The sequence below is a fragment of the Erithacus rubecula genome (genome assembly GCF_903797595.1).
Source record: "Erithacus rubecula genome assembly, chromosome: Z".
In the NCBI taxonomy this organism is placed as follows: domain Eukaryota; kingdom Metazoa; phylum Chordata; class Aves; order Passeriformes; family Muscicapidae; genus Erithacus; species Erithacus rubecula.
In genome coordinates, this window is record NC_136661.1 from 1,373,716 (window position 1) to 1,399,113 (window position 25,398).

The following is a 25,398-nucleotide window of genomic DNA, read 5'->3' on the forward strand; positions in this document are numbered from 1 at the left end:
TTACAGTGCACAGCAAGAATATGTATGACAAATCTGTTCCCATCTTCCACAGTATGTTACCTCAAATGGCAAGGAAAGACAGCAAAGGCTTCTGGAAATTTCACCAAGTCTGTGCTTGAACTACCAGAACAATAAAAGTTTTAAAATATAAAATAAAAATTACAGAACATTCTAGACATTCTGAACTTAAGTCTAAGTCAACCTACTGTGCTTTTTTGAAAATTAAACTTATCTATAGAACGTATCTGCTTTTAAACAGTGTTAACTCAACTATATGCCCAAATTCCTTGTGCCATTTGCCTGTCAAAAAGTCAGCCTACTCCTGTGCTGACCCATTTCCACTGACCTGTATGCACTTGAATCCTTGCCTTCATGAGATATGAGAAGCTTAGGATACATTCTGGAGAAGAACTATTTCTCAGTATAAGAGTGGCCATAAAGATTTGCAAGACCTAGAAGTGTGAAACCAGAAAAGAATTCCTCATAGCAGTTTTCAATCTTGTTGAAGTCGTCATGTGGGAAAAGCAGGATGACTATCTTCAGAAGAATTGTCTGCAAGCCATGTCTGCAAGCCACATTTGAATACAAGATTCTGGATGTGACTATCATCTTCTTTACTTCTGAAGGGAAGAGGTTATTTCAAAAGAAAAAAACTCTACATTTTCAATCACTTCTTTATTTAGCTGGAGATCTGTTAGGGAACTGTTGGGGTATTTCGCTATGTTTTTCACAAAGATTCACTCTGCAATAAATAAAGCAGGCTAAGAACTATACAGTTCAACAGAAAAAAAGTCAACATCAAACCTAAAACATTTAGCTATATTTGGCAGTTGATAGCTGAGTGCTGGCAGGCTTCCTAATTTCCTCTGTGAGGAGCAGTTCAGCAGCCAAGTTTATAACTAGGAACCCATGTCATATTTTTGAATTTCTGAAAACATACACCTTAGGAAGCAGAATGACAGAAGTTGTAAGTCTCCCAGAGGAAAAAAAATATATATATTTCCATCAACAACAAACCTTATATGATTCTAGAATAAAAGAGTCATGGAGCTCCATGGGCAAAGCTTTGTACTACCTAACCTGCAAAAGCACCCTCCTGGTTTTTTGTTTTTTTTATCACTCTTTTTATTCTAATACTGAAGGTTTGGATGCAAATTTTTGTCAGCCCTGGTAATTCCTCTCTTAGACAAGTTAGATTTTGATCTTACCACCTCAGGAATAAATCATTCTTTAGGTATTACCTGCAGGAAACAGAATAGAGCAATAAGGAAGTGGCAAGAATTGTGTAACATGTCAAGACCAGGCCTATGCCATCATAATGAATATTCTATACAATCCTTCTTGTTCCATTTGTTGAAAGACACTACCATTCCCTACACCTTAAAAACCAGGGCCTCTCAGCAGGGTGGAGCAGCACTGCATGTCAACCACCCTTTTGCTCTAAATCATGTAAATTTACCTCTGAGGTTGTTGCCCGGTAGTTGTATGCTCTCCCACAAATGCTACAGAATAACATCCTGACAAAACAGAGGTGTGTCAGTGCAGTATCTGTGAGTGCTAGGCTTGATAATTAACCTACTTAACAGTTCTGCGACTGTTTATATTAATACTAACAGTAGCTGTAGTATGCCACCATTAATGTATCTCTAAAAAAGTTTCAGATCCATTTTGTTTGAAACAGATTTCTTCCAGTCACTGACAGAAACTTCCTTAGAGGCCAGCCATAGGATTTAGGACTGAACTGTAACAAAAAGTTGCAGGAATTGTACCTCTGTCTTAATGTAAATTAATAGTTTGGGTTGGAAGGGACTGTAGAATGTCACCTGGTCCAAGACCCCTGCAATGAGCATCTTCACCAGTTTGCTCAGACCCCGTCCAGCCTGACCTTACACAGATCCTTGAATGAGGTGCCATCTCTTCTACTCTGTCAGTCTCTGTCAATGTGCACTGGGACATGAACATACAATAGAGAACAGAGGAGGAGGAAAATAAGAGTGAGGAACACTCCTAGCAGAGGGACCACCAAGATTGAAAAATTATGAGGTGGAGACAGTCTGTGACACACCAGCACATATTCTCAATGAGTCCTGTGCTTGACCCACCACTGAAAAAGGGGGAAAAGGAGAGGAGGGATAAGCAGTAAGGAGCTTTTATGGACATACTGTACACTGACAAGTATACCCATGCCAGTGACCAGTTGGAGGGGAGAGTCAGGAGTGAATCTGAGCTTGGGAACTGGGACAGGAAAAGTGAGTCTCTTTGTTCTCACAGCATAAAAAAACCTGAATTACTTTAAATTAGTGTTCTCCAAGTCAAGTCTGTTTTGCTTGTGACAATATCTCTGTTTTTACTTAAAACCACAAATTTTACTTGAAACCAAAATTTCTGTTTTTACTTAAAACTATTATGAACACCATGATTCTCTGATAAGAAATAACCTGTATCTACAAGACTGTATACTCGTCATTGAGACACTAATTTAATGTGGTCAGTGTCAAGTTCATTCGGCTTATAAAGGCCATTATATGCATGAGATTTATTTGACTGAAGTAAAATGATAATGTTAAAAAAAAAAAAGGAAAGAAAAGGATTTTTCACATTTGCAGGAAATGAGAAACATGTTTACTAAAATAAAATTTTTGTTAGCTGAAGTTATTGAAAGAGATTTCAAAGCAACAAAGCAATAATCCACAACATTATTCTCATTATTCTCTCAGCATTTATTTGAAATAACAATACTTTCCATAATATAGTTTATACATTAAGCAGTAGGGAATTGTCTTCATTTCACATCATCCAGTACTGAAGTGGCACATTTGAAGCAGCACATTAAACCTCTGATAGAGTCTGTACAATTTAGATAAATAGAACTCTGGATAACTAAACTAACAGAACTTCTGCAACTGTTACCAAAAGAATGCCAAGAAGCTAGGCACAGCACTGTACACACCAAGTGCAGGAAGGAGGAACACAGGAGAACCAACTAAACAGATGGAAAGTGTTTTTGTATATACAGCCACATGTCTTCAGTTGCTCAACAAAAAAACCAACATGTTTTATTTTGTCCTCATTGAGGAGAGAGTATGCACAAATGATGTTCAAAGAACCCATGGCAGACAGAAACAAATGAAATGAGGGTTGTGTTTGGTTGGTTACTGTATTCCTCAGTGAATAAGTTTACAAAGGATATCTGGTGCTTAAGCAGCAAGGTTTTGTGCCAAGACTTGACAAGAAACATTAAATAAATGCCAGTTTTATTCCCCATCTTGCCCATTTACTGGCATTTTGGTGAGCATGCTAAAAGTTCCTGAAGGGCAAATTCAGGTGGTTTGTGGTCCAACATTTCTAATACAGGAATCCCCATTTGACAGCTTACAGTTTACTTCTGGAGGGAAACAGGCCTTTTAACAATAATTAAGAATACAAAACTTAGCAGAGAGCAGCAGGAACACACAGTACAGTGGTTCACTTTCTGAGAAACCAGAGGATCTACACTTACGCTCTCTCTGTGAGAACAGCCAGCCAGTTTGGTTGGAAGATACAATTCTGGTTAGTCAATGTTAGACCTCTGTGAACTGTATCACTAGGAAGGGAAAGATGGAATGGCAAGAACTTTTCCCTCTTTTTATAGAGAACTAGGGCTGAAAAAGTAATATGGTGGTGATAGGCATTATCTTCTCAACACCACCTTCCCTTCCTGCTACTTCACTATGAATTACCTGCTTTGCTTGCCATCATCTTCCCCATTTCATCTCACTAATGGCCCTGGTTACTACCAGGCCAGCACAGTCAATAAACTAATCCATGCTATGCTGGCTCAGAAGATACAACGCATCACCACCACATAGTATGACAACACGTAAACCAAAGATGCTCATTAGGAATTGGTACTCTAACCACTGCAGTTTGCACTTGTAAGGTGTAAGAAGCAGCATTTTGAAAGCAGTGGTGCTGACACAGCTGTCTGTGTCAGAGGTGGTGGATCACCACTCCTAATGGGGTAATGGAACCAGAATATCAACATAATTGATGGGAAAGAAACCTGACTGGCCATGAAGCATCCCCTCATACCAGTTTTCATCAATCTGGTTAGTGAGGGTAATAATGTCACCCTCTTTAAATCCCAGCTCCCCTTCATTCTCTGGTTCAAAATCATACAGAGCTCGGCAGCATGGCTGATCCATGTGAACACCTAAGGAGAAGAAACAGAAACAGCATGCTTAAAAATCTCAATGCTACCATTTTACTACTGTACCTATGACAGATTTTGCTGCTTCTGTTATCACCCATATTCTAAGGACAGTTCCTCAATAGTATCTGGACGTCAAACTTTGTTACAAGACAACTATTAGCTTCTGACAGTCTTCAGTTACTCTAAGTGTCTGCTGGTAAAAGTCTGAGAATATCAAAAGAACCAAGATACAAGTCAACCAAGTCAAGCCCACACCCAAAAGCGCAATTATGATCAATCTGGAATCTAATTTTTTAGATAAAAAAATTAATCAAAAGCCCTAGCTTTACTGGCAAAGAGATGCTTTGTCTATTTATCTCACATAAGTAGTTTAAGTTGTAGCTTAAAACACTAGTGAAGATACAACTGTTTGTTTGCCCTTAATTTGGAAATTTCACTGATGCAGCTATACAACTGCATATGCTCCTAATCTTCTGAATTCCAGTATTTCCCAAAAAATACTTTACTGCAGGGCCATCAGGATAGATTCAGAAAAAGTTTGAAACTAAGAGCTTCTAATATAGCTAGTCCATGAACATCTGACCATAAACTCTTTAGGATGGCTAATGGATATTATTATAAGCCATTACTTTGACTGGATTTTCATATGTTATATGAAATTAACAAATGTGCCCCCTCTTCCCTCCCCTTGAAGCCTCTATAGTTTCAAGCCTACCAAATCCAAAGTTTTTACTGGTCAAAATATTCAGGATTTAGCAGCACTAAATTGTAAGAAATCACATCCACACCTGACCTTCCATAGTAAAAGTTCATGCACTTTCTGTGGTCTGAATGAACCAACACACTCCACTTCACCACAATGATAGTTTTAAGAATATATATTTTACTTTTTGAATAGTGAATAGTACCTTTAAGATGAATAAGTCTCAGATTCAAACGTTCTACATATTCATTTTGAACACTCACTCTGATTAGAAGGACCATGCATGAGTTATTTTAGCACAAAAAATTTTACATTTCTATAGATCTCAATAGAGCAAACTTTCCAAATACCAGATTTAATTTATTCTATAGTAAAATCTTGTTTTCTTCTCTTTATATTGCTCACAGTGTATTTTGGTTTCTTTGTTCATGAAGACTACTGTACTGACATCAACAAGCCTTACAGTGTGTTTGGTATCCTCATTGTTATCAGCTGAAATTTAGAAGAATTAGCAAATAAACTCTTTTAATTAATCACCCCAAACATATATTCAAGAATTTTCACAGAAGGCATTCCTCTGAAACTAATAAGCACTTCAAAAGAAGGGAAGAACCCCTATTGAAGAAAATCTTAAATACTGCTCTCTGAAGAGGGAAATATAAATACTGGAGAGATACATGAGCATCAGTCTGCTGTGTCTTAGCACAGACAAGTGTTAATGACACTACAAGAAAAGGAGTGAAGAAGAAAATTACTGGTGGAACTACTCCAGCATGCAAGTCTCAAGTCAAACTCATGCACAAGGAATCTCTATTATATCCTTGTCCTTGTTAGCATAGTGAGGAGATTGCTAAGAGTTTGCAAGATTGTGTGAGATGATTTCCAGTTGCCAGTGCCAAATGGAGATACTGTTCTTGTCTAGGTGTGGGAGAAAATCAAACAAGCACATCAGGATGTGACGGAAAGAAATGAAATTCTGACTAAATATCTAGTGAGAAAAATCTAGTCTTGCAAGGTGGAATCTGATAGCAATTGTCACTGAGGTAAACTGGAATAACTAAAATCAGGGTCTGGGCAGTGCTCATTGTACCATGGGATAACAGATCATTATTATGTAAGAAACAATAAGCCTTCCGTGGTGTGTGCTGATATTAAATAAACCATTCTTTAAGATAGTAATTATGCATATTAATACTTATTGTTTAATCTTGCTTGTGCTGCTCTCATTTGGACAAATATAGCTTAGTTTTTCTTTTGTTATTTTTACTTTCAGGCTCATTGTGTTGTAATACCTGATTTTAAAAAATATGGTTATGGAGGTCCAGATGGCCTCAGCTTTCTGCTTTTTCATTCCTGTTATTTTGGTTTTCTAAATGCTTATTTTGTCAAGATCTGTATTTCAGAGTAATCTTCTAGGACAAAAGAAATTTTGACCAAAAGACACATTTAGAGCAGTTGGTAATCCATCTCTGTTCTACTGCCTACACTTCACAAAGAAACAACAGTTCAAACGTCTCTCTCCTATATACTCTCCCATTCTCATTTTCCCTTATGGAAAAATCTAATCTTCAGAAGAAAGCATGCAGCTTTTGCACTGACACAAAACTCTGGCATTACCTGATGGCTTGGGTGTGGTGGCATGGGATATTCCCCCATTGTGCTGTGTATTGTCACCAGTCACAAAATCCAGGCTCATGCGGGGTTTGGGCTGGTACTCTCGCCTGGGCTGAGAAGATGCCTCTTTTATTCTGCCAAAGCATCAAGGTTAAATGTCAAGAGTTAATATCTTGTTAGCAGATGAGATGCACCAAATACCTTCATTTCCAAGGCTGAAGTTCTCATCCACCAATCATCCACAGTAAACAAGTTGAGTCATCTGGAGTAGTTTTTTGTTTACAACAGTAGTTTAAATTACCAAAACCAGTCGATGTGACTGTGCCATGAAATTGTTAATTGTTCACTCCTTTTGGAAACCTAGGCATTTGTCTATCTTCCTTTTGCTTAACAAAAACAAAGAGCTCATATTAAACAAAATCTTGTTATGTGACTATCAATGCTTAGAGAAGGGCTTTTTTTTTAGATTATAAACTATAAGGTGACAGTTCTAGTGACTTGCTGAATAAGCCATGTTTCTTAAGAAAAGAAATACCTAAAAGGAAATTATTTCTGCTTCCCAGCTGCTCTGTCATGATACTGTGTCTGGAAAACTGCATCCTCATTTCACTTGGTGAAAAAGGGAGTTTAAAATAGTCTTTGTTGACCTTCCAGTTTTTATTAATTTTACCGAAAGTTGCCCACTGTTCACCAAGCTCCTAATATTTCCTAGTTCCTGGAATCATGGCATTTTAAGGATGTTCATGACTTGCACTAATGTGTAGAAAAAACACAAAATTCTTTCACTTGTACTTCCTGAAGGAAGTCTTGAAGTCTAAACAGCCCAGAAGAAAACAGAAGTGCATTTTAAAATTTTTCTTAGTTTATGCAGTCTATCTCATACTTTACAAAAATTATTTTGTGCATATTTTACATAGGACAATCTTCGTAGTGATAAGACCTTGTCCATGCCAGAAGCCAGCATTAACAGGTTCCATTCTCTCCTTTAAAGTACCTAGAAAATGGGCAGTATGTGCTGTAGACACCACTGACAGTGAGCAGCAACAAATTTTCTCAGCTTAAAAGGAAATTATAATTTATTTTCTTGTCCGTATGGTAAAAAAATCCCAACCCAACCAGACCCCAGGGGTTATGCATTACTTGCTACCTGCCTATCACCAGCAGGAAAAGGCTAGCAGTTTGATAGTAACTGCTCTACATCCTTGATTCATCTCTGGTGTGAACACAGCACAACGCTCAATTTATGTCCAGTGGTGTGGATAAAGTATGATTTAGCCACCAGGCTCTTTACAATTACGGATTCAAAAAATTTAGTTAACTGAATTACCACAGCATTATGATGCAAGGCCCTTGAAAAGCTAACATCATTCACAGCTGAAACTTAAAGCAAAACCACCAACCAGATAGCAGGTATTTTAAAAGGGCAAATGATCATCTGAATTGACATACAAAGAGAAATCTATTGTAGAGATGTTTGTTCACTAAATGACATAATCCATGGACCGGATAAAAAACCTGTTCCTGAGGAATTGGTAATGCTTGCGTAAAGATAGTGATTGCAGTACACTTTTGCAAGTGCTATAAATTGTTCTATTAGCTGTTTAGTACTGCAAACTGTATCCAGGAACACCCAGCTGGACAGCCTAACCACCAAAACAAGTGCTGCTCCTAGTCACAATAAGACTTAGAGTTGAATGAGGTTTTCAGGACGCATGCTCTGAGAAAATTAATACTGACAGATCCAGCAGTATTAGCATTATTAGTATTAGTATTATTGATCTATACTAATGACATCAGAAAACAGCTGCCTTTGCACAGTATGTGAACATTACCTCCACTTGGGAATTATATCCAGCTTTTACTAAGTCTGCCAGAACCATACTGGCAGAGGAACCTTTCCTGAATGTTAAATTTATTTGAAGAAGGTTGTGTGTGAAAAGCTGATCAATCTCTTTCGATGGAAACAAAAACTCTAAAGTAAAAATTTTGAAACACTTTTTAAAAACAAGTTGTAGGAATTCTTATAGCACACACATTTATACAAATGGGGATGGAAGAGGTAGCTCAAGTCTTGTATCAAGTTTGATCTCATAGTAGGAGGAGTATTTAATAAAGTGATTAATAATGAGGCTCAGGAAGATCTTCAGACAGACAAGAATGCAACAAAGATACTCTTTTGCAAAAAATCAAATTTTTAACATCTTCTTTCAGAATGAGCACATTTTGCAAATACATGCACAAACAGCAAGGAATCCAAAGTTGTGATCATCACTGAATTCAGTGTTTGTAAACTTTCAATTAACTTTACTGAGCTGAGGTGCTTTCCTGAACTCATACTCAGAAGCAAATGCATCTCCAAAATATTTAAATCTCAGCTTGCAATCCTCGAATGAAATGGCTCTTGATTTCATAAAAGTACAAGTACCAAGTGACGAAAATAACAGCACTGCACTCTACTTGTAGGTTTTTTACCTCTGTAAAAGTTACTATTCGAGAAACTTAAAAAACTTAAAAAGTGCATTACCTATCTTCCAGTTTAGAAGTAACTCGCTGTAGGATCTGTGTGGCCTGCTTATGGTACTCCAGCTGGGCTTGTACAAGAGCAGAAAGCTGGCTCACTTGCTCAATCTGAGGATTGACATTAAAACATCAGATCTTAGGTGAATGCCAACAGCTCAGGCAATAGAGAATAGAGACCTCTGTCTAGTGCAAAGGCAGTTTAACTTATCTCTCTAAAACCTTGAATTATATTTGTAGTTAGCAGTGAATATTTACATATCAGTCTTTATTCATTACCACGTCTGGTTATGACCTGATCTGGAATGGTAACTGCAACTCTTCTCCGCTGATCATCTCTCCATGGCTGATTTGCATGCACAGCAGCCTACAGACCTACCACATTCAGCAAACACTATGAAAGCAAAAATGAGACTGTAATCAGAGTATAATACACCTCATCCCTCCCTGCCTTTGAAGGCTGCAGAACCATAGGGACTATGGCCATGCTTCTGCATGTGAGGCAGACCATAACAGAAAGATACTACGTACTCTGGCATGCGGAAGTTTGTAGTGAGAGCAGAGAGCATTCCACTTCATGAGGGAAAGAACACCCAGACCCCCACCTTGTGGGCAATGTCTTTGCTAGCAGTATTCACAGTGCACAATGCCACAATGGTGTAATGCTGGCCAGCACTATTTGCACACATGGGTATGGATGTTACTACAAAGATTAAAACTACAGCCTTGTTATATTTCTTTTATTTCAGTGCAGCTATATTTAATTCCTAAGTAAATATTAAGTTCTATATGCAAATATTTTCAGGTTTGTTATAGCTTCTCTATAGCAATTTGGAAACAAAATGAGAAGTTAGAATAGGTGTGTACTTAAAATAAATCAAATAATTCACATCTACAGAAATACTTAAATTTAATTTCATTTGACTATATATTCTATAAGACAGACCTCCGCTGACATGTTATAGAGATATTTTTTCTTCCTTGATTTTACAATTTCAACATTAATTATAAATAAAACACTAGATAAACCTAGAAAATGTTCAATCCCAACTGATCTATAGGCAAAATATATTCTGAAGAGTCAGATATTAGCAGTTCACATTAAATTGAGTTTTCTATTCACTATTGCATCTGATTATCACGGGGTAACCAGGGGGTTATGACTTCGTAATTTCTAATCTTTACAGTCCTCTCAGCAGACCATACACTTGAGCAAATTCCTTGGCACAAACCCTATAATCAAAAGTAAAAATAATTCATTACATTTACATAATTCTAAGAGGAAGGATACTTTGGTTTTTTAAGTAATGCTTTGCAGTTAGGAAGCACAATGATGCTATGGAGGACTTACATTCTCTAGCTCAGTTACCTATAAAATAGCTAAGAAATTGTTCCTACACGAACATACTATACATTACTACAGTTTCTGAGCCTTTCACTATGTCCAACAAGGAGGAAAGTGCTTCCACTATCTTTCTGAGACTGGTCAAAGATTAACATGGGTTATCTCACATCCATCTCCAGAAGGTTAAACATGCTTGACTCAGCAATTTCTTTTGATTCATCAAATTTCTCCAGAGCTTGACGAAGTTCTTCATCAGGGAGCTTGCCCTGTCTTTTCTTCTTGTAATCAAAATCCAGGCGTCGACCCTCCATTTTCTTCAGGTGATGCTAAAAAAGCCAAAAAACAAAAATGCAAGCAGACAATAAAGGATCTTCCCCAACTCTCCTGATATTGCATTCTAAGCAGGTAGTCCATGCATACTTGAAAGCACATGCTGTTTGCTATCTACTAGCCCTTTCCCAGAGGACAGAAATATGGAACAATGAAATACATGGGTTTATGTATCATTTAAGAAGCAAAGACAGGCCAACACTAATAAAAGGCCACACAGAATGGACAAGTTCAATTGTCATCTGTATAAAAGATATGCAGGTTTCTTGTTTTTTAGCTCTAATGAACAACCGTCTGAACACTAAGTTTTTTTTTTCTCTAGATGTTCAGAAGAAAATTCTTTTAAAAGCACAACTTAGTACATTTTTGACTGTGCAACAGCTTTCATAAACAAAGCAACACAGGAATTATTTTTATCATTTTTATCAGACCACTAAGTTATCTTAATGTTGTCTTATACTGAAGATTTTCTAGACTGTTAATTGAGCTGACATTCACATTCATCTGTTTAGCAGCTGCCATGCTGAACTAACCAGAAGTGAATGCTGTTGTCATGACCATGTTTACTTGAGGTGTTTATTTTATCTCAGAAGAACCAATTTATCATCCACTACTATATTTATAACTACCCATTTTCTGAATTATATCAAGCAGTCCAAGATATCTTTCATCTACATATATTTAACACTATGTGAGCCTTACTGAGTTGAGAAGAGCAGCTACTTTTGCAGAAAAGCATTTGCTATACACTAGAAAATGGAATGCAAACATTGGTGTATCCATTTTATGAAATGGCTTTCAAATGGCAGGATTAGAGTACTGTGTTCATGCCTCCATAAGATTGAAAATTTTGCCATAAAAAATGTTCAAATTTTTATCTTTTCCTTTCTAAAGCATCAACAAGAGATACAGAATTGAAAAGCAAAATTCAAGCCAAAAGAGACAAAAATCAGCTCATTTTCAAATCTGAATGTCCCATTTTAAACTACAAAACCAACAAAAATTCTTAAAATATAGACAGTGCACACATTTGGCATTACTAAGTACCGCATTGAGGACGATACCTGTATTTCTCTCAGATCTTTGTCATGGAGATTCTGAAGTGGGTCAATGAAGTTTTGCTTCACTTCCATATCTAATGAGTCCTTGACTTCAGAAAGCTCCTTCATAGCTTCTCCCACATCAACAAGTGCTGGTCCTGAAAGAACAGATGCAGTCAAAATAACTTAGTTTTGAATCACTGTAAAATTGAACTGAGTCACTGAAACTTTATGGTAATATCAGTTAGTTTGGTCTAAGTTTGATTTTTGGTCTCAAGTTTAGGAAAGAAAGAGAGGATGATGCACTACGTGAAAGAGCAACATAGATTTTACTCTCCTGCAGCCAGCCACCAGAGTTCATGCCTTGCAATACAGCTGAATTAGTGGTTCTATGCTGTGTCAAGACAGGCTCCTCCACATCCCTTGTTGTCTATTCATTCCTCTCTCTGTTGAAATAAATATGCTAGAAGAGAATTAATTGTAGTTAATTAACTATATGTAACTTGGTGGTACAATCACTTCATTAAAAATAGTTTTAATTGGAGTCTAGTCTCCCTATTTCTATCAGTGAGACTGGTGACAGGACCAAGTGTAAAAATTCTTAACAATTTAACAGATTTTTTTTAATGACAGTTATTTTTTTTTTGTGAGACTATAGACTTCATAGTACTACTACACTTGAGAGGTCTACTACACAGACCACTCAAGTGTAGTCTGTAGGTGTATGAAGCTCATAAACTTCAATAATCCTAACTGTCTTTTGAAATTTTCTCCAAGATTAACCAGAGGCCCACAAAAATTACCAGTCTGGTTTTACTCCTGCTGCATAAAAAGAAAAGTAAGAAGCTTAAACACACCCTCCTGGCTTGAGGAGGTACAGGTTAGGGATAAAAAAAAAACACTTTCAAAGAATACAAAACGTCTGAAAACCAAAATATGTGAGAAACCAGAAGTTTTGTCTCCCAAGCAGCAGATGCCAGCAATTCACTGCAAAATGAGAGAGCCTTCCACATTTGGACAAAGGGCAACAAATAGCCATAATAGCTGCTATTAATATATAAGCCATAATTCAGCTATTGCTGTATCTATTCTGCTGCATGGTATTGCAGTTATCACAGAATAAAAAGCAATTTGTTCATATTAGTTCTTCATTTTCCTTTTAAATACCTGTTTGAAATTTAGTAAATGAGAGGCAACCAATTAAAAAAAATCAGTATTTAGCACAAATCAAACTATGTCTGTCAAGCTTACTAGTGAATTACATAAAATAATTAAGAAAGTACGTTTTCCACTCCAAATGTAGAAAACCATTTTATGATGGTTCAAATAGACAACAGGATTTTCACAGTCCCATTTGAGGGTCCTGTATGTTGTCATGTAAAAATGGCCACAGAGAAGTCCACATGAACAAGACAGAAAGACAAAGTATTCTGTTGTGAATGTCATCTTTTTATAAACAGAACTCCATTGCTGAACATAAAGAGTCAGTTTAATATTTGTAACTCAGACAGCAGTGAATTCATTTGAGCTCAGAAGGAGAAGCAGTTAACAGATAAGACAGGAGTGTTCACTAGTGCCTTAAAATGTGGAATTTGGCCAGAAAAAAAAAAATACCAAAGCCTACAAAAAATTCCTTTTTATTCCTTGCCTGCAATGACGACAGTAACAGTTTAAGGACTCTGAGGACAAAAGCACTTTGTTTTACAAATATGCATAGACAATAATACAATTTCTGCACATGTACATATTTCAATCCAACACAGCCATAGCATCACAATTTATGACCGAGGGCTAAAGCCTATGGGTCCAAATAGAAAGAATTTGACTTCCATTCATAAGAAAAAATTCTCTAGTTGAAATCTTCAGAAGATACTCAAAACAGGCCTCGACCAACCTTAAAGGAAAAATCGGATGAAGCAGAACTCGCTTTTTGCAGAGAAGCAGAACTCTAATGCTCCTGCAGATACTCTTCTTTTATAAGAGTGTAGCCCTTTAATAATGAAAGCTGTATGAAATTTTCCTACCATTTTTATTGCATTATAATGGAAAAGGAAGTAAACAAGTTACCAAAGTTGCAGTCTTCACCAAGTTCTCGGCCAAATTTCAGCATCGCATCTGCCAGCAAGGCTTCTGCCTGAGGGTAGCCTGGCCCCTTTTCCTGGCCTCGAATTTTTGACATAGTGTTGATCATACTGAGTTTAGCTCTAGAAGCTGAGGAAGGCAAGTGACAGAGGTTACAAACATGCAATTGTTTGCCTACACAGGAATAAATCCATTCTTGTGTTTAAATTTATCTGAGCAACTTAAAATATATTTTAAAGACAGTATGTAAGTTTAGGACTAAGCCCTGTTTTTCATCAATTCTTTTTAGAGCAAGGGAGTGAAATGTTGTTGGTCAACACCATTTTTATTTTGCTGATAGACTAGAGAGGAGTCACTGTCCTGAACTTTTAAGTCAAAGCTTCCCTTGAAATGACATGGACAGAAGTAAGCCCAGGAACACTCCCAAGATAGCATGCTTGACATGTGACAGAGAAGAAAATCTTTAAGATATCTCCAAATTCTTCTTAATCTTAAAATCCCTAGGTACCAGATGGATACCAGATTGAGCCAGCCCTCTCCTCAAGGAAAAGTTCACACTGGGTACACTGAACATTAAACTGTGGTACCTCTCACTTTTAAAATGTTTTAAAGTTTTTCTGTTGCAGAATATTAAGGAAAGCCTGTGTCCCCAAACATGATGTGCAGCAACCTTTGCAATACTTTATGCTTTTTATGAGGATTCAGGGAAACTCCTACTTCAATAAAAGTTTTTAACTGTTCTTTAACTTGCGTTTTATTTCAGACACACAACTGAAGATCAGATATTAAAAGACAGGACACAAATATCAATAAAAAGACAGCAAATATAAAATAACTGATTTGTTTGCTCATGTGCTTTAGTGAATTTTTGTAACTACAGTATGCAAATGGCCTGAAGAGAGTGAATTAGTTAATGCCACTTGACTTCAAATTTTTCCAGCTAAATCCTATTGCCAGCAACTCAGACTCAGAGCATGTTTGTTATCTACATTACGCTGTGTGCTACTGCACACAGCTACTGCAGGGCAGCCATGAACACCTCTACCTTTCCCCTTGCAAACACTTGACTGTATGGTGCTCTTAAAATTAGTTTTACTGTTTACAGAACATCAGTAGTTCACACTTTTGTGTATTTGACTGGTCAAAACTCAACCTTGCACACGTTACTTCAACAAAGTGAGGTATTAGCAGATTGGATGTTCTTCATATATTTATTGTAAAAAGTGCATATCAAGAGAGAGTTCTTGTAGAGTATGTTTAAATTTGCAGCTTATGTATGTGTTTGCACAGATACAGACATGGAAACAGACACAGGAAAATCAGACAAGTCTCACAGCACTTGTTTTGCCTGAGAAGCAGCTATGAAAGGGCAACATATCTTTAACATTTAGTAATTATGTTTTTTTCAGTTTTCCTGCTTGTTTGAGTGCCACCAGATCATGCTTTTCAACATCTGAATTTCTTGATGCCTTCTGTTTCTACCAACTACAAAACTACAATCAGCAGACATGCTGAATGTTCAGTATAAGAACTGCATTTTAATGAAGTTAAATGTCATTGAAATGATGGTGGTGATAAGAAAATACAGAAGCACAAAAGAAAATAAGGCACAAACAAAATTAGTCAGGGGAATGGAGGCAACAAGCTGAATTACATCAGGAGCAAATTTGAGTAGTTTCAGAAATTAAACTAAGAATTATAAGAGGGAATATGAAAAAAATAAAGTGGCTATATTTTGAACAGCAAGGTAAAACTAGAAAGCAAAAGTTAGACAATGATGCATACTTCTTTTATTGGTATTTCATAACATTTCACCATGGACTCAGGTGATCTCTAGTACCACAGTACTATGCTATCCAAGTGTTTTCCATCTTATTTATCAAGGAATATGTGCTGCATTCCAACTCCTCTTCTTCCTACCAAACCCAGGTAGGCATTTAATCTTCTTTAAAATGTTGCTGTTAAAAGGTTTGTTCCTTTTCTGTGGCATGTTTTGGTCTGTTTTTTGGGTTGTTTGTTTTTAAAATTACATCCCCTCTTTTTTCACCATATAATATTCCTAATTTTTATGAAAGTGAAAAAGCAAATGGGAATACTAGAATCTGCCATTTAAGGGGACTCATGCAAAAGGTAATACAACTGCAGGGAGAATTTCAAAAGTGAAAATTTTTTATTTTATTGAAAAAATAAATTACAATTCCTCTTACTATAGGGAGCCCTTTTGCAACTGACATAAAACAATCTAAGATCAGGTGAGTGCTGGAAAGTTTTAGTCCTTTTCTCTTAGCTGTGGAATGAAAAATGTCATCTCACTATGTAGGCACAAAAGTGAGTCTTCCTCCTGCCTATCATGATGTTAATTTTTTTATTCTACTTGCATGTGCCATAAGTAGATGAAGGGATATGTAGCTGGACTATGGAAACTGCTCTTTCATGCAGCACTGCAAATTTACATCTGCCTGAATTGCTTGAATTCACACCCTTAGCTACCTGTAGAAATTTTGCTCTCTGCTTTTGCTGTGTGCAAATTTCATGATTCACAGCAACCATAACCACTCAGATGTGTCAAGAAGGCAGTCAGAGAAGCACTGAACAGCCAAAGCTTATTACTCAGTCTACGCAGTGTTGCTTAACAACAGTTTGACAGCAGTTAACAATCTTATCAGTATCCCTGCAATGTTTGCCAATCCTGTTGCTTTTCCTGCAGAGTACATGCAATGAAGCTGTGGCCTCAAGACATAAACAGAATTTAATCTGCTGACATAGAAAGTGTTCCAGCCATCATTATTTTCTCTCTAGCAGTTCTTCAACTTGCAAATACTATTCCTATTTTTTTCACTCCATTGTCAGCATCATCAAAATATTTTCTTCTCTTTTGTGGTCTAACATAAAAATATTGCCAATTAATCTGTATGAGCAATAGTCCTTCAGCATACCACACTGGAGTTGAAACACTTCACAGAAGCTCAAATTTATTTCCAACTATTAGGAAAAGAATTTCTCAGTGTAAATGTGGGAATTTGGTCTGTAGTTCCATGAAACTCTAAGATGCTTATGGTAGACAGAAGGCCTAATTTTACTTTCAGCCTGACAGAGTTTGAGAAGTGTTTGAACAATGCTCTCAGGCATATGGTATGACTCTTGGGTATGATGCTCTGTAGGGCCAGGACTCAATAATCCTTGATGGTCCCTTACAGCTCTGCATATTTTGAGATTCTGTGATTTATCACAAGCTAACTCCATTGATCTTACCAGCGATGCTGGCATTGACTTACACTAGTATGAAAACACTTGCAGTCCTGATCACTACAGAAATCTCCATAATATTCAATGAATGGCTGCTTGTTTATTGCAGGACCACATCACATGTCCCTGCGAGAAACCTTTGCAGAAGTGGAACATGCAGTTCTCAATCAGTCCAGCCAAACCAGTTCCTTCATCTCCCTATGGAAAAGACTCATTGGTTTCTATTTTGAGGGTTCAGTTTTGACATGTCTGGTAATACTTGATTTTCACTCCGCCAGGATGACACCAACAGCTCTTTCATACCATTCCTTCTCTGCAACAAGGGTAAGAAATCGCCAGAGAACCAGAGGAAGAGTGGAAAATCTCTTCTCGTGCCATGAAGGAAATTGCTTTAGAACTTTGGTCTGCAAGGACTGCCTGGTCCTTTTCCTTCACAGGGCAAATGACTGGGAAGGTCGAGGAAAGAGCTGCCTCATGCAGACACTCGTACCAAGCCTCTCCTGATCCTCAGGTGTGGGCTGATTGTGGGGTCTCACCTGCCCCACAGCCAGTGTTGTGCCCTCTGCCAGGGCTGCAGCTGTCAGTGCCTCCAGCTCCTGGCTGGAGCTGAGAATGGGTGCTGGCTGCAGCCCTGCCCTGCTGCCTGGGGCAGCACTGCCAGTGCCAGCCCCAAGGCAGTCCCCACGCTCACAGCACTGACACACTGCTTCCTACAAGGAAGTGCACCCTGTCCCTGGGCATGTGCTGCCTGCCTCCCTAGAGAAAGAAGACTCAGAAGGGAAACAAGCCTTCCAAAGTCAGTCCCCCTTCACTGTAACAGCCTAACACAGATGCCTGTACTCATTTCTGTTGTTCACTTTACAGTAACTTCATCAATTTCGTGTCAATGTTAATTGCACCAGTGAGGATGAGATCTATTGTGGGAGCCCAAGGCATACCCCTGGCCTCCTTTGTGGTCTCAAAACCCCCCTGGCAAGGGTCTCAAAGACTCCTGAGTGAGACCCTGGTGTCACAGATGCTGAATTCTAACCTCTGGGGGAAGTTGTCAGCACAAAGAGAATGGAAACAAGCTACCAAAACTAGTAAAGTGTAAATTAGACCTTCAGAATGTAGATAAATAGGGTTTTTTTGAATGTTTATGATAAGGGACACATGGCCAAGATGGTGAATTTGGGGGGTGAACACCTTTTCCTCCTTCTTCTCCATGTCATCCATGTTGGGTGACACGTTGGCACTCTTGGATTGGATGGAGTCAGGGTTGGACCATTTAATAAAATTGTATTGTATTGGTAAAATTTTGTAAACATGTAATACGTAGTACAAACTATATAAAATAAGCCCTGCCTTCACCAGGCAGATTCCACCATGGATGCCAGGCTGAGCAGACCACTGCTGGCCAGGAAAAGGTGCCTCAGATAAGAAACAATAAACAATCCTTGGAAAAAGAGAAAACTGTCTCCGGCAGTCTCTCTTCAGCTGCTTCAGAGAAAAACAGGGTTTGAACCACCTTCGTGTCCCTCTGGGGTGATCTCGGGGCAAAGGAAAAACCTCAGAATCTATCAGACTTTATACTGGTAAGAAAGAGTGTTTTCAAAACATACTGTAAAATTGTAAAAGTGTGAAATTAGTGAAATTAGGTTACCTGGATTTGGCTGAAGATACTCTATTGTCTTTGCCATGATTTCCATAACTGCCCTGCTGGTAACATCCACTTTCTAGAGGACAGAGAGTTAAACAAAAAGAAACATGAAAGTTAAACAAAAGGAAGACATTTTTTTCACATTTAGTTCTTACGAATTTTTTAACTCGTCTTATAATTTTATTTTATGTATTTCAGAACAGCCCTGGTACCAGAATGGTGGTAATCGCTGGAAAACTACTAAAGCATGAATCTGCCATTTCAGTTTACAGCAGGTCTGTTCTCAAGTAAGGCCAATCATTAGTGTGGAACACTACAGAATGTGTTAGGAATTGTAGATTGTACAGCATTATTGATACATTTGATCATTGCACAGTGCTAATTCTTTATATCACCCGGGGACCCATCCACAATAGGGAAAACTTTTTGATAGAACAGTCACTGACAATATTTTGGAGAACTGTCTATCTTTGATCCCCTAATAACTGGCAAAATGAGAGGAAAGCAGAAGTCACTCATAACCAACCACCAACAATAAAATGAGCTGTTTATCTCTTCCAGAGGAAGGTCTGGTAAAATTAGGGTAAGGAAGACTAAACATCATTTAGTTCCCAGTTTCTTCAAATTGCTTGCTATCAGCATGAATGCACTGATCATGTATTTCTCCTTGGCTGATTCCCATATTTCAGATTTTAAAAAATTTAGAACTAAATAGCATTACTTTCTTCTAATTTCCTTTGTAGTAAGAAATCTTCCTTTCTTAGGAAGCAGCCCCTATCCACATCCTAGACTGAATGCAGCAAAGTATGCAACTAATCTTACTCTCAGAATCAGGTCTCAGAGAAAAAATGCTGCTTCGGCAGTTTGGGGGGATCCCCATGATGTCCTGTACTCTGTATTTTTGAGGACACATTGTATTTCTCTGCAGGGTAGCTTTTGTCCCACAGAGTGAAGTCCTTTATCATAATGGCAAGTTCCTATTTTAAAAAAGAACACCTGAGAGAGGTTGGTTGGATCATGCTGACATAATGGCTTTCCTGTTTCCTACTGCCACTGCCATCTGCCAGGTCTTCCTCTATCCTTTACAAAGGGAAGCAAGAGTGGTCTGCCAGACTTGGGTGAATAAGCAGGGGAACTGCCTGGCAGGGAACACTGAAATGACTAGGAGGCTGCAGAGGACAGAGGGGGCGAGGGAACAGAAGGCCAGGGATGTGCAGAAGGATCATGTCCATTGCCTGCAGAAAAGTGGACACAGGGCCAGGTGGAGTGTGGAGGCAGCTGGTAAGTTCACTCCAATCTTTCCTCAGCTTTCAGTGTTCTTGTCTCCTGGGCTGCCAACCCATCCTGCCCACAAGCATGATGTGGGACCCACACAAGGCTGATGCAATATCCTGTTTTCCTCTCTAAACTTCACCCCAGTTTTCTGAATCCTTGTTAACATCTTCCAGTAGGAATGCCTATACTGGTTACCCATTCAAGTAGAACTTGAGAGGGAAAAATCAGCTCTGTACTTTCTTTGTAAGAAGTACAAAGGATATGCCCTTTACTGTTCAACCAAATTTTTTTCCCCACCTCATTATTCCAATGTACAGATAAATAGCTTCTTTTTCTCTTAACCAGAGTTATATATCAGATACACATCTTACAAATCTCCTAGCACAAGCTTTTATTACAAGATTTGTTAGTACCTCTCAAAGTTGAAGCCTGAAGAAACGCTGCCCCTTACTGTTCCTTTTGAGTGAAATACTATCACTGCCACCCACAGCTGTGGATTTTTTTCTTTTTATTTACCCTTCCAGTGAGACACTCAGTGCTACCACTGCCAGCCTCACCAAACAGCCTGTTGGAGGGTTAGCCCCATCTCCCTGAAGCACATAGCCAGTAGAGGTTGCCTAATAGGACCTCTGAATCTGTGAAATCATACCCCAGTGCCACTGCCATGCCCAGTGCCTTGATCCTCAAGAAGCAGAGAATTACCAGCACCCATCACCACAGAAATGGCTTTATTGAAGACAGACTCAGTTTTCAGAGGTCCTCTACAATAGTTTAAAAGCAACTAATTTGCAGCTAACTTCAGCCTCAACCTCTGAATGAAATATTTGCATTATAGAGTGCCATACATTATATATCCCTTGGTTAGAAAACAAAAAGAAACAGAAAATGGAAAATTCAGTCCTGCTGAATAAAAGTTAAGTATATCAAAATTCTCTGAGTGATTCCAGGACAAAACCTTTGAAATTCCTGTCCTAGAAAGAAAAAATGCATGGTAATAATGAATATATGCTGTATTTAGACTTACCCTTTCCATTTCTTTGAAATCATCATCTAGCTTTGTTCCTTCTGCACCTCCTACTTTTTCACTCACTTTCTGCAATTAAAAAAAAGAACAATAAACAGATTCAGCAACTGAAAAATCTAGCTACACCATGTCCTTGTAGAAATGCTAGATTTTTTTCTGTTTATTCAGTACAACAAGTCAGACTTATTATTCCTTTGGAAAAACTTATTTCAAACACACTCTACAGTTAAACACTTAGAAATAACATATTACTGCTTAAGCCTCAGAGATCCAATCTTTGACCAAGGATGGAAACCATACTTGAGCACAAAGGATTAAAAAGCTCCCAAGGTGTGGCTCTAGCCATCTAGAAGGTAAAAGGCACCCATGCTTAAGAACTTTCAGACATTGACTCAACCCAAAGCAGATAATCAGTAAAAATCAACATTTTATAAATGAACTTGATAGACAGAGAGACAGAGAGATTGATGAAAAAAACACCCTATATTCACGCCATGGAAGAGCTTGAGTGTTATGTTAAGTTATACATAAAATACCTACCTCACTTATCTAGAAAGAAAGAAATAAAGTGAACTCTGGTATTATGACTTTAGCAAATACTCCTGGGATTTTTATAAAATATTTGTGGGAGTCCAGGGTTTTTCCCTGGCTCCTTTGGGGGTGCAAAAACCCCCCTGGCAGACCCCTCAGAGACCCCTGAGTGCTGCCCAGGAGCTGCAGGGGCTGGATTTGGCTCCTTGGGAGAATCTGCCCACATTGAGAGAAGAGACACAGAAAATAATGATGAGTAGAGTGTAAATTAGAATGTTAGAACGTAGATAAATAGGTTTTCTTGAATGTTTATGATAAGGGACACGTGGCCAAGATGGAGAATTTGGGGGGTGGACACCTTTTCCTCCTTCTTCTCCATGTCATCCATGTGGGTGACACGTTGGCCTCTTGGATTGGTTGGGGTCAGGGCTGGACCATTTAATAAAATTGTATTGTATTGGTAAAATTTTGTAAACATGTAATACGTAGTACTAACTATATAAGATCAGCCCTGCCTTGACCAGGCGGATTCCACCATGGATGCCAGGCTGAGCAGACCGCTGCTGGCCAGGCAAAGTGTCCCAGAGATAAGAAATAATAAACTGTCCTTGGAAAAAGAGAAAACCGTCTCCGGCAGTCTCTCTTTGGCGGCTTCGGGGAAAACCAGGTTTTGAACCACCTTCGTGTCCCTCTGGGGTGATCTCGGGGCAGAGGAGGAACCCCAGACTGGGACACCTGGCGTCCCTGGCTGAGCATTGACATCTGGCATCCCCCTGGCTGGGCAGTGACATCTGACGTCTCTGGATGCACCACAGCCCACAAAGGTGGGTGCGGACCCCCAGAAGGGCAAGCTCAAGAAGACGCACAGACATGGAGGAGATCCCCCCAGGCAGAGACATTTGGCACGGACCCTGATGGATCCTTGTAGCCTGCAAAGGCAGGTACAGACCCCCAAAAGACAGAACTTCAGAAGAGGCACGCTGTTGAAAAGGACTTTGGAGGAGATTTATGGCCCTCTGCCAAGAAAAGCCGAGTTCCAGACGCGAGTCGGAGAGGAGGTGTCCCGGGAAGCCTCGCTCCTGTGCACTGCTGGTCGGTTTCAGGAACCTCCGAATTGATTTTGGACGGATTGCTTTTGGGTAAGATGGTTCAGAATCAGACACATCATAGGATTCCCACCTAGCCATGAGCAGGGGGTGGGAGGTTTACGGCTGCCTTGCTATCAGCAGGCGGAGAAAGCAATTAAAGTTCCTCAGAGACTGGGGAAGGATTCTCACCTAGCTATGAGCTGGGGGAGGGAAGTTTATGACTGCCTTGCCAGCAGCAGGTGGTTCAGCAAGGGCCTTGCCATCAGCAAGGCCAGGGGAGAAATTAAGTTAGAAATATTTCCAAGTGAGTTGCAGGACATACATTTTTGCTATTTCACCCCTTCAGAAACCCTGACCCCAGAAGGCGGGAGGGCGCTGCAGGTGACTCCCCGGGCGTGGGGGACAGAGGGGAGGGGGACGGGACCACGAAAAATTGCGGGCTCGGTGCCGCAGGGATGTCCAGGGAGGGGCAACCTGCGGGGACTGGGACGCAGAAGGACAGGACCATGCGGGCGGCTCTCAGCCCAAAGGGGGAGGGAGCGGCAGCCTTCACACTGACCGGGACAAAAACAGGAAAAAAGCGCGGATTCGGTGCATTTAGCTGCAAGGGATGTCCAGGGAGGGGCAACCTGCGGCAATGGCCGGGACGCAGAAAAGCGAGAATTGTGAAAAGACACAGACAGACCTGTCTCCAGCTGTCAGAAATGCTGGGGGAGGAGATGAATGCCCTGTTTCAGGGAAACCTGAGTTGTCCACATTAGAACTGGCAGATTCAAATGGGGAGAGAAATTTATGCTTTTTAAGTCAAAGGTGAAAAAATTAACAACTTCGAAGCAATTGCAGGCAGCTGCCTGGACAGAGCCGGACAGAGCAAACCCAGGCACAGCAGCGTGAAGTCACCAGCCCAGGCTCACCGAGAGAGGGGGGGGAGGCACAGCCACCCTGCTCCCAGAGGCTCCAGCAGCACCCCCACTGCTCCCCCTGTGCCTGCACAGACCCAGTGCTGCAGATGGGAGGGGAATGGGGGATGGAGAGAGGCCAAGAGCTGCTTTTTATCTATACTGTGGAGAACAAACAGAACAAGGGAACAGGACAAGAGAGTCAGTTTTATTTTCAGTTCTTGTATGTTAAACTAAAGGTGTTTGTTTTTGCATTTTTGTTAAAAAAATAGCTGAAATTTTAAGAATGGTAAAGGTATTTTAATAGTATTAGGTATTTTAATAATTGAAGGTATAATAAGGTATTTTGTATTTTATTTGAATATATATCATCTATATTTAGTGATTTGTTATTGGTCAGATATGAGTGGACATTTATTTAAATGTCAACATTGAGTTTTAATTTTCCTATAGTTAATGGTTTTAGAGAAGCCAGTTTATAAGTATTTGCAATATTGTCAATATAAATCAATAGATTTTGAGTTGGATTTTAAAATTTAAATTTAGTTTCTGTATTTAATTTTAAAACCACTGTAATAAGATTGTATGAATTCTATATTACAGAATGATTTTGTTTTCTGTTTCATTGTTTAATTTGAAATCTTTCAATACTTTAAGTAAGTTTTGGAAAGCCTCCAGATATGTCCTTGAATCAAATGTATGAAGATAATCAGCTAAGTTGTGAACTTAATGTTTCTTTATTTTCCTTTTATTAATTCTCTCTTTTATTTTGGCAGGTCTTTTGTGACCTGACACTTTGATATCTTATGGTTTTGAATATTTTGCAGAATTCCAGAAAATATTTGAGCTTCATTCTCAGAAAAAAAAAATTTAATGTTATGGTTTTCCTGAGTTGTTATCATAGAAGCACTGCAGTGTCTTGCCATGTTCAAAGTATCTTACTCTAAAGATGAATTTTAGAGAAAATGAGTTGCTAGAGGAGTTTGATTTCTTTTTGAAATGTTTAATTGTAACTTTGTTGTTAAGAGTTGTGGTTTATTTCTTTAATAAGAAGATGTCAGGGAGTTCTCTTCCAATTAGAGTTTAGGCTCTGGCCAAGCCTTAATTCTGACTGAAAGAGAAATTGTGTAAACCCAGGTGTTTTCTGCATCAAAATAATATTCCAATCGTTTGGATTGACAATTTGACTTATCGATATAACAGCTGAAGCTGACTTTGAAGTGAATTTGGTGTTCATTTTCCAGAGATGACCATCTAATTTCTCATTGAATCAAGATTTGTCAGCTGTCTGCAGACCCTGAGGTGATGACACAGTTTTTTTTTTAAATTGATAATTATCTAATCTTGTAAATGTATGCCTGTTATTTAAAGTATTGTTAATTATTGTATTATGTTTACTTGCAGAAGATTGTAAACTTTGGGTTTGTTTTCTTTGTTAGATAATACTTGAAATAATAGTACAAGGGAAAATTTTCCAGTTTTGATCAAAAATATAGAGACAGAGAAAGTTGAAAAGCTTACAAAGTAAGCATTTGGGGGAAGGGTTCTGTTTGTGTCTCCACAGAGAGAGGACAGAGGTGGTTGAAGCCTGCAGCAATATTGGAACACCACAACATATAGCTTCAGTTGTCAAGGAGCAAATGATGGAAGTTCTTCAAGAACAACATGAAAAGATTTTTGCAAATTTTAAGAAGAAAAAGAATCCGTCTAAAGGACAATGCTACGACTGTGGAATTTTTGGACATTTTGGGAAAAATTGTCCTCAATCCACAAAGACTTCCAAGCCACCAGAACTTTACCCTAGATGTCGCAGAGGAAGACATCTGGCAAGTGAATGCTATTCTCTGATGGATGTGGACAGAAAACCATTGCC

The 25,398-nt window shown here is 38.7% G+C and overlaps 1 protein-coding gene across 2 annotated transcripts in view; it reads right to left on the reverse strand.

Moving 5' to 3' along the window:
* Positions 1 to 2,700: 2,700 nt before the first annotated feature.
* Positions 2,701 to 25,398, reverse strand: part of SH3GL2 (SH3 domain containing GRB2 like 2, endophilin A1) — a 97,659-nt gene continuing 74,961 nt past the window's right edge. For both annotated transcript variants that reach the window (XM_079330766.1, XM_079330767.1), the window contains exons 2-9: positions 21,008 to 21,076; positions 18,712 to 18,784; positions 13,809 to 13,952; positions 11,766 to 11,899; positions 10,539 to 10,697; positions 9,034 to 9,137; positions 6,513 to 6,643; positions 2,701 to 4,192 (exon numbers count right to left, since the gene is read on the reverse strand). In XM_079330766.1, coding sequence (XP_079186892.1) covers positions 3,993 to 4,192; positions 6,513 to 6,643; positions 9,034 to 9,137; positions 10,539 to 10,697; positions 11,766 to 11,899; positions 13,809 to 13,952; positions 18,712 to 18,784; positions 21,008 to 21,076 — 1,014 coding nt within the window. In that variant the 3' untranslated portion in view covers positions 2,701 to 3,992. The remainder of the gene's footprint in view (positions 4,193 to 6,512; positions 6,644 to 9,033; positions 9,138 to 10,538; positions 10,698 to 11,765; positions 11,900 to 13,808; positions 13,953 to 18,711; positions 18,785 to 21,007; positions 21,077 to 25,398) is intronic.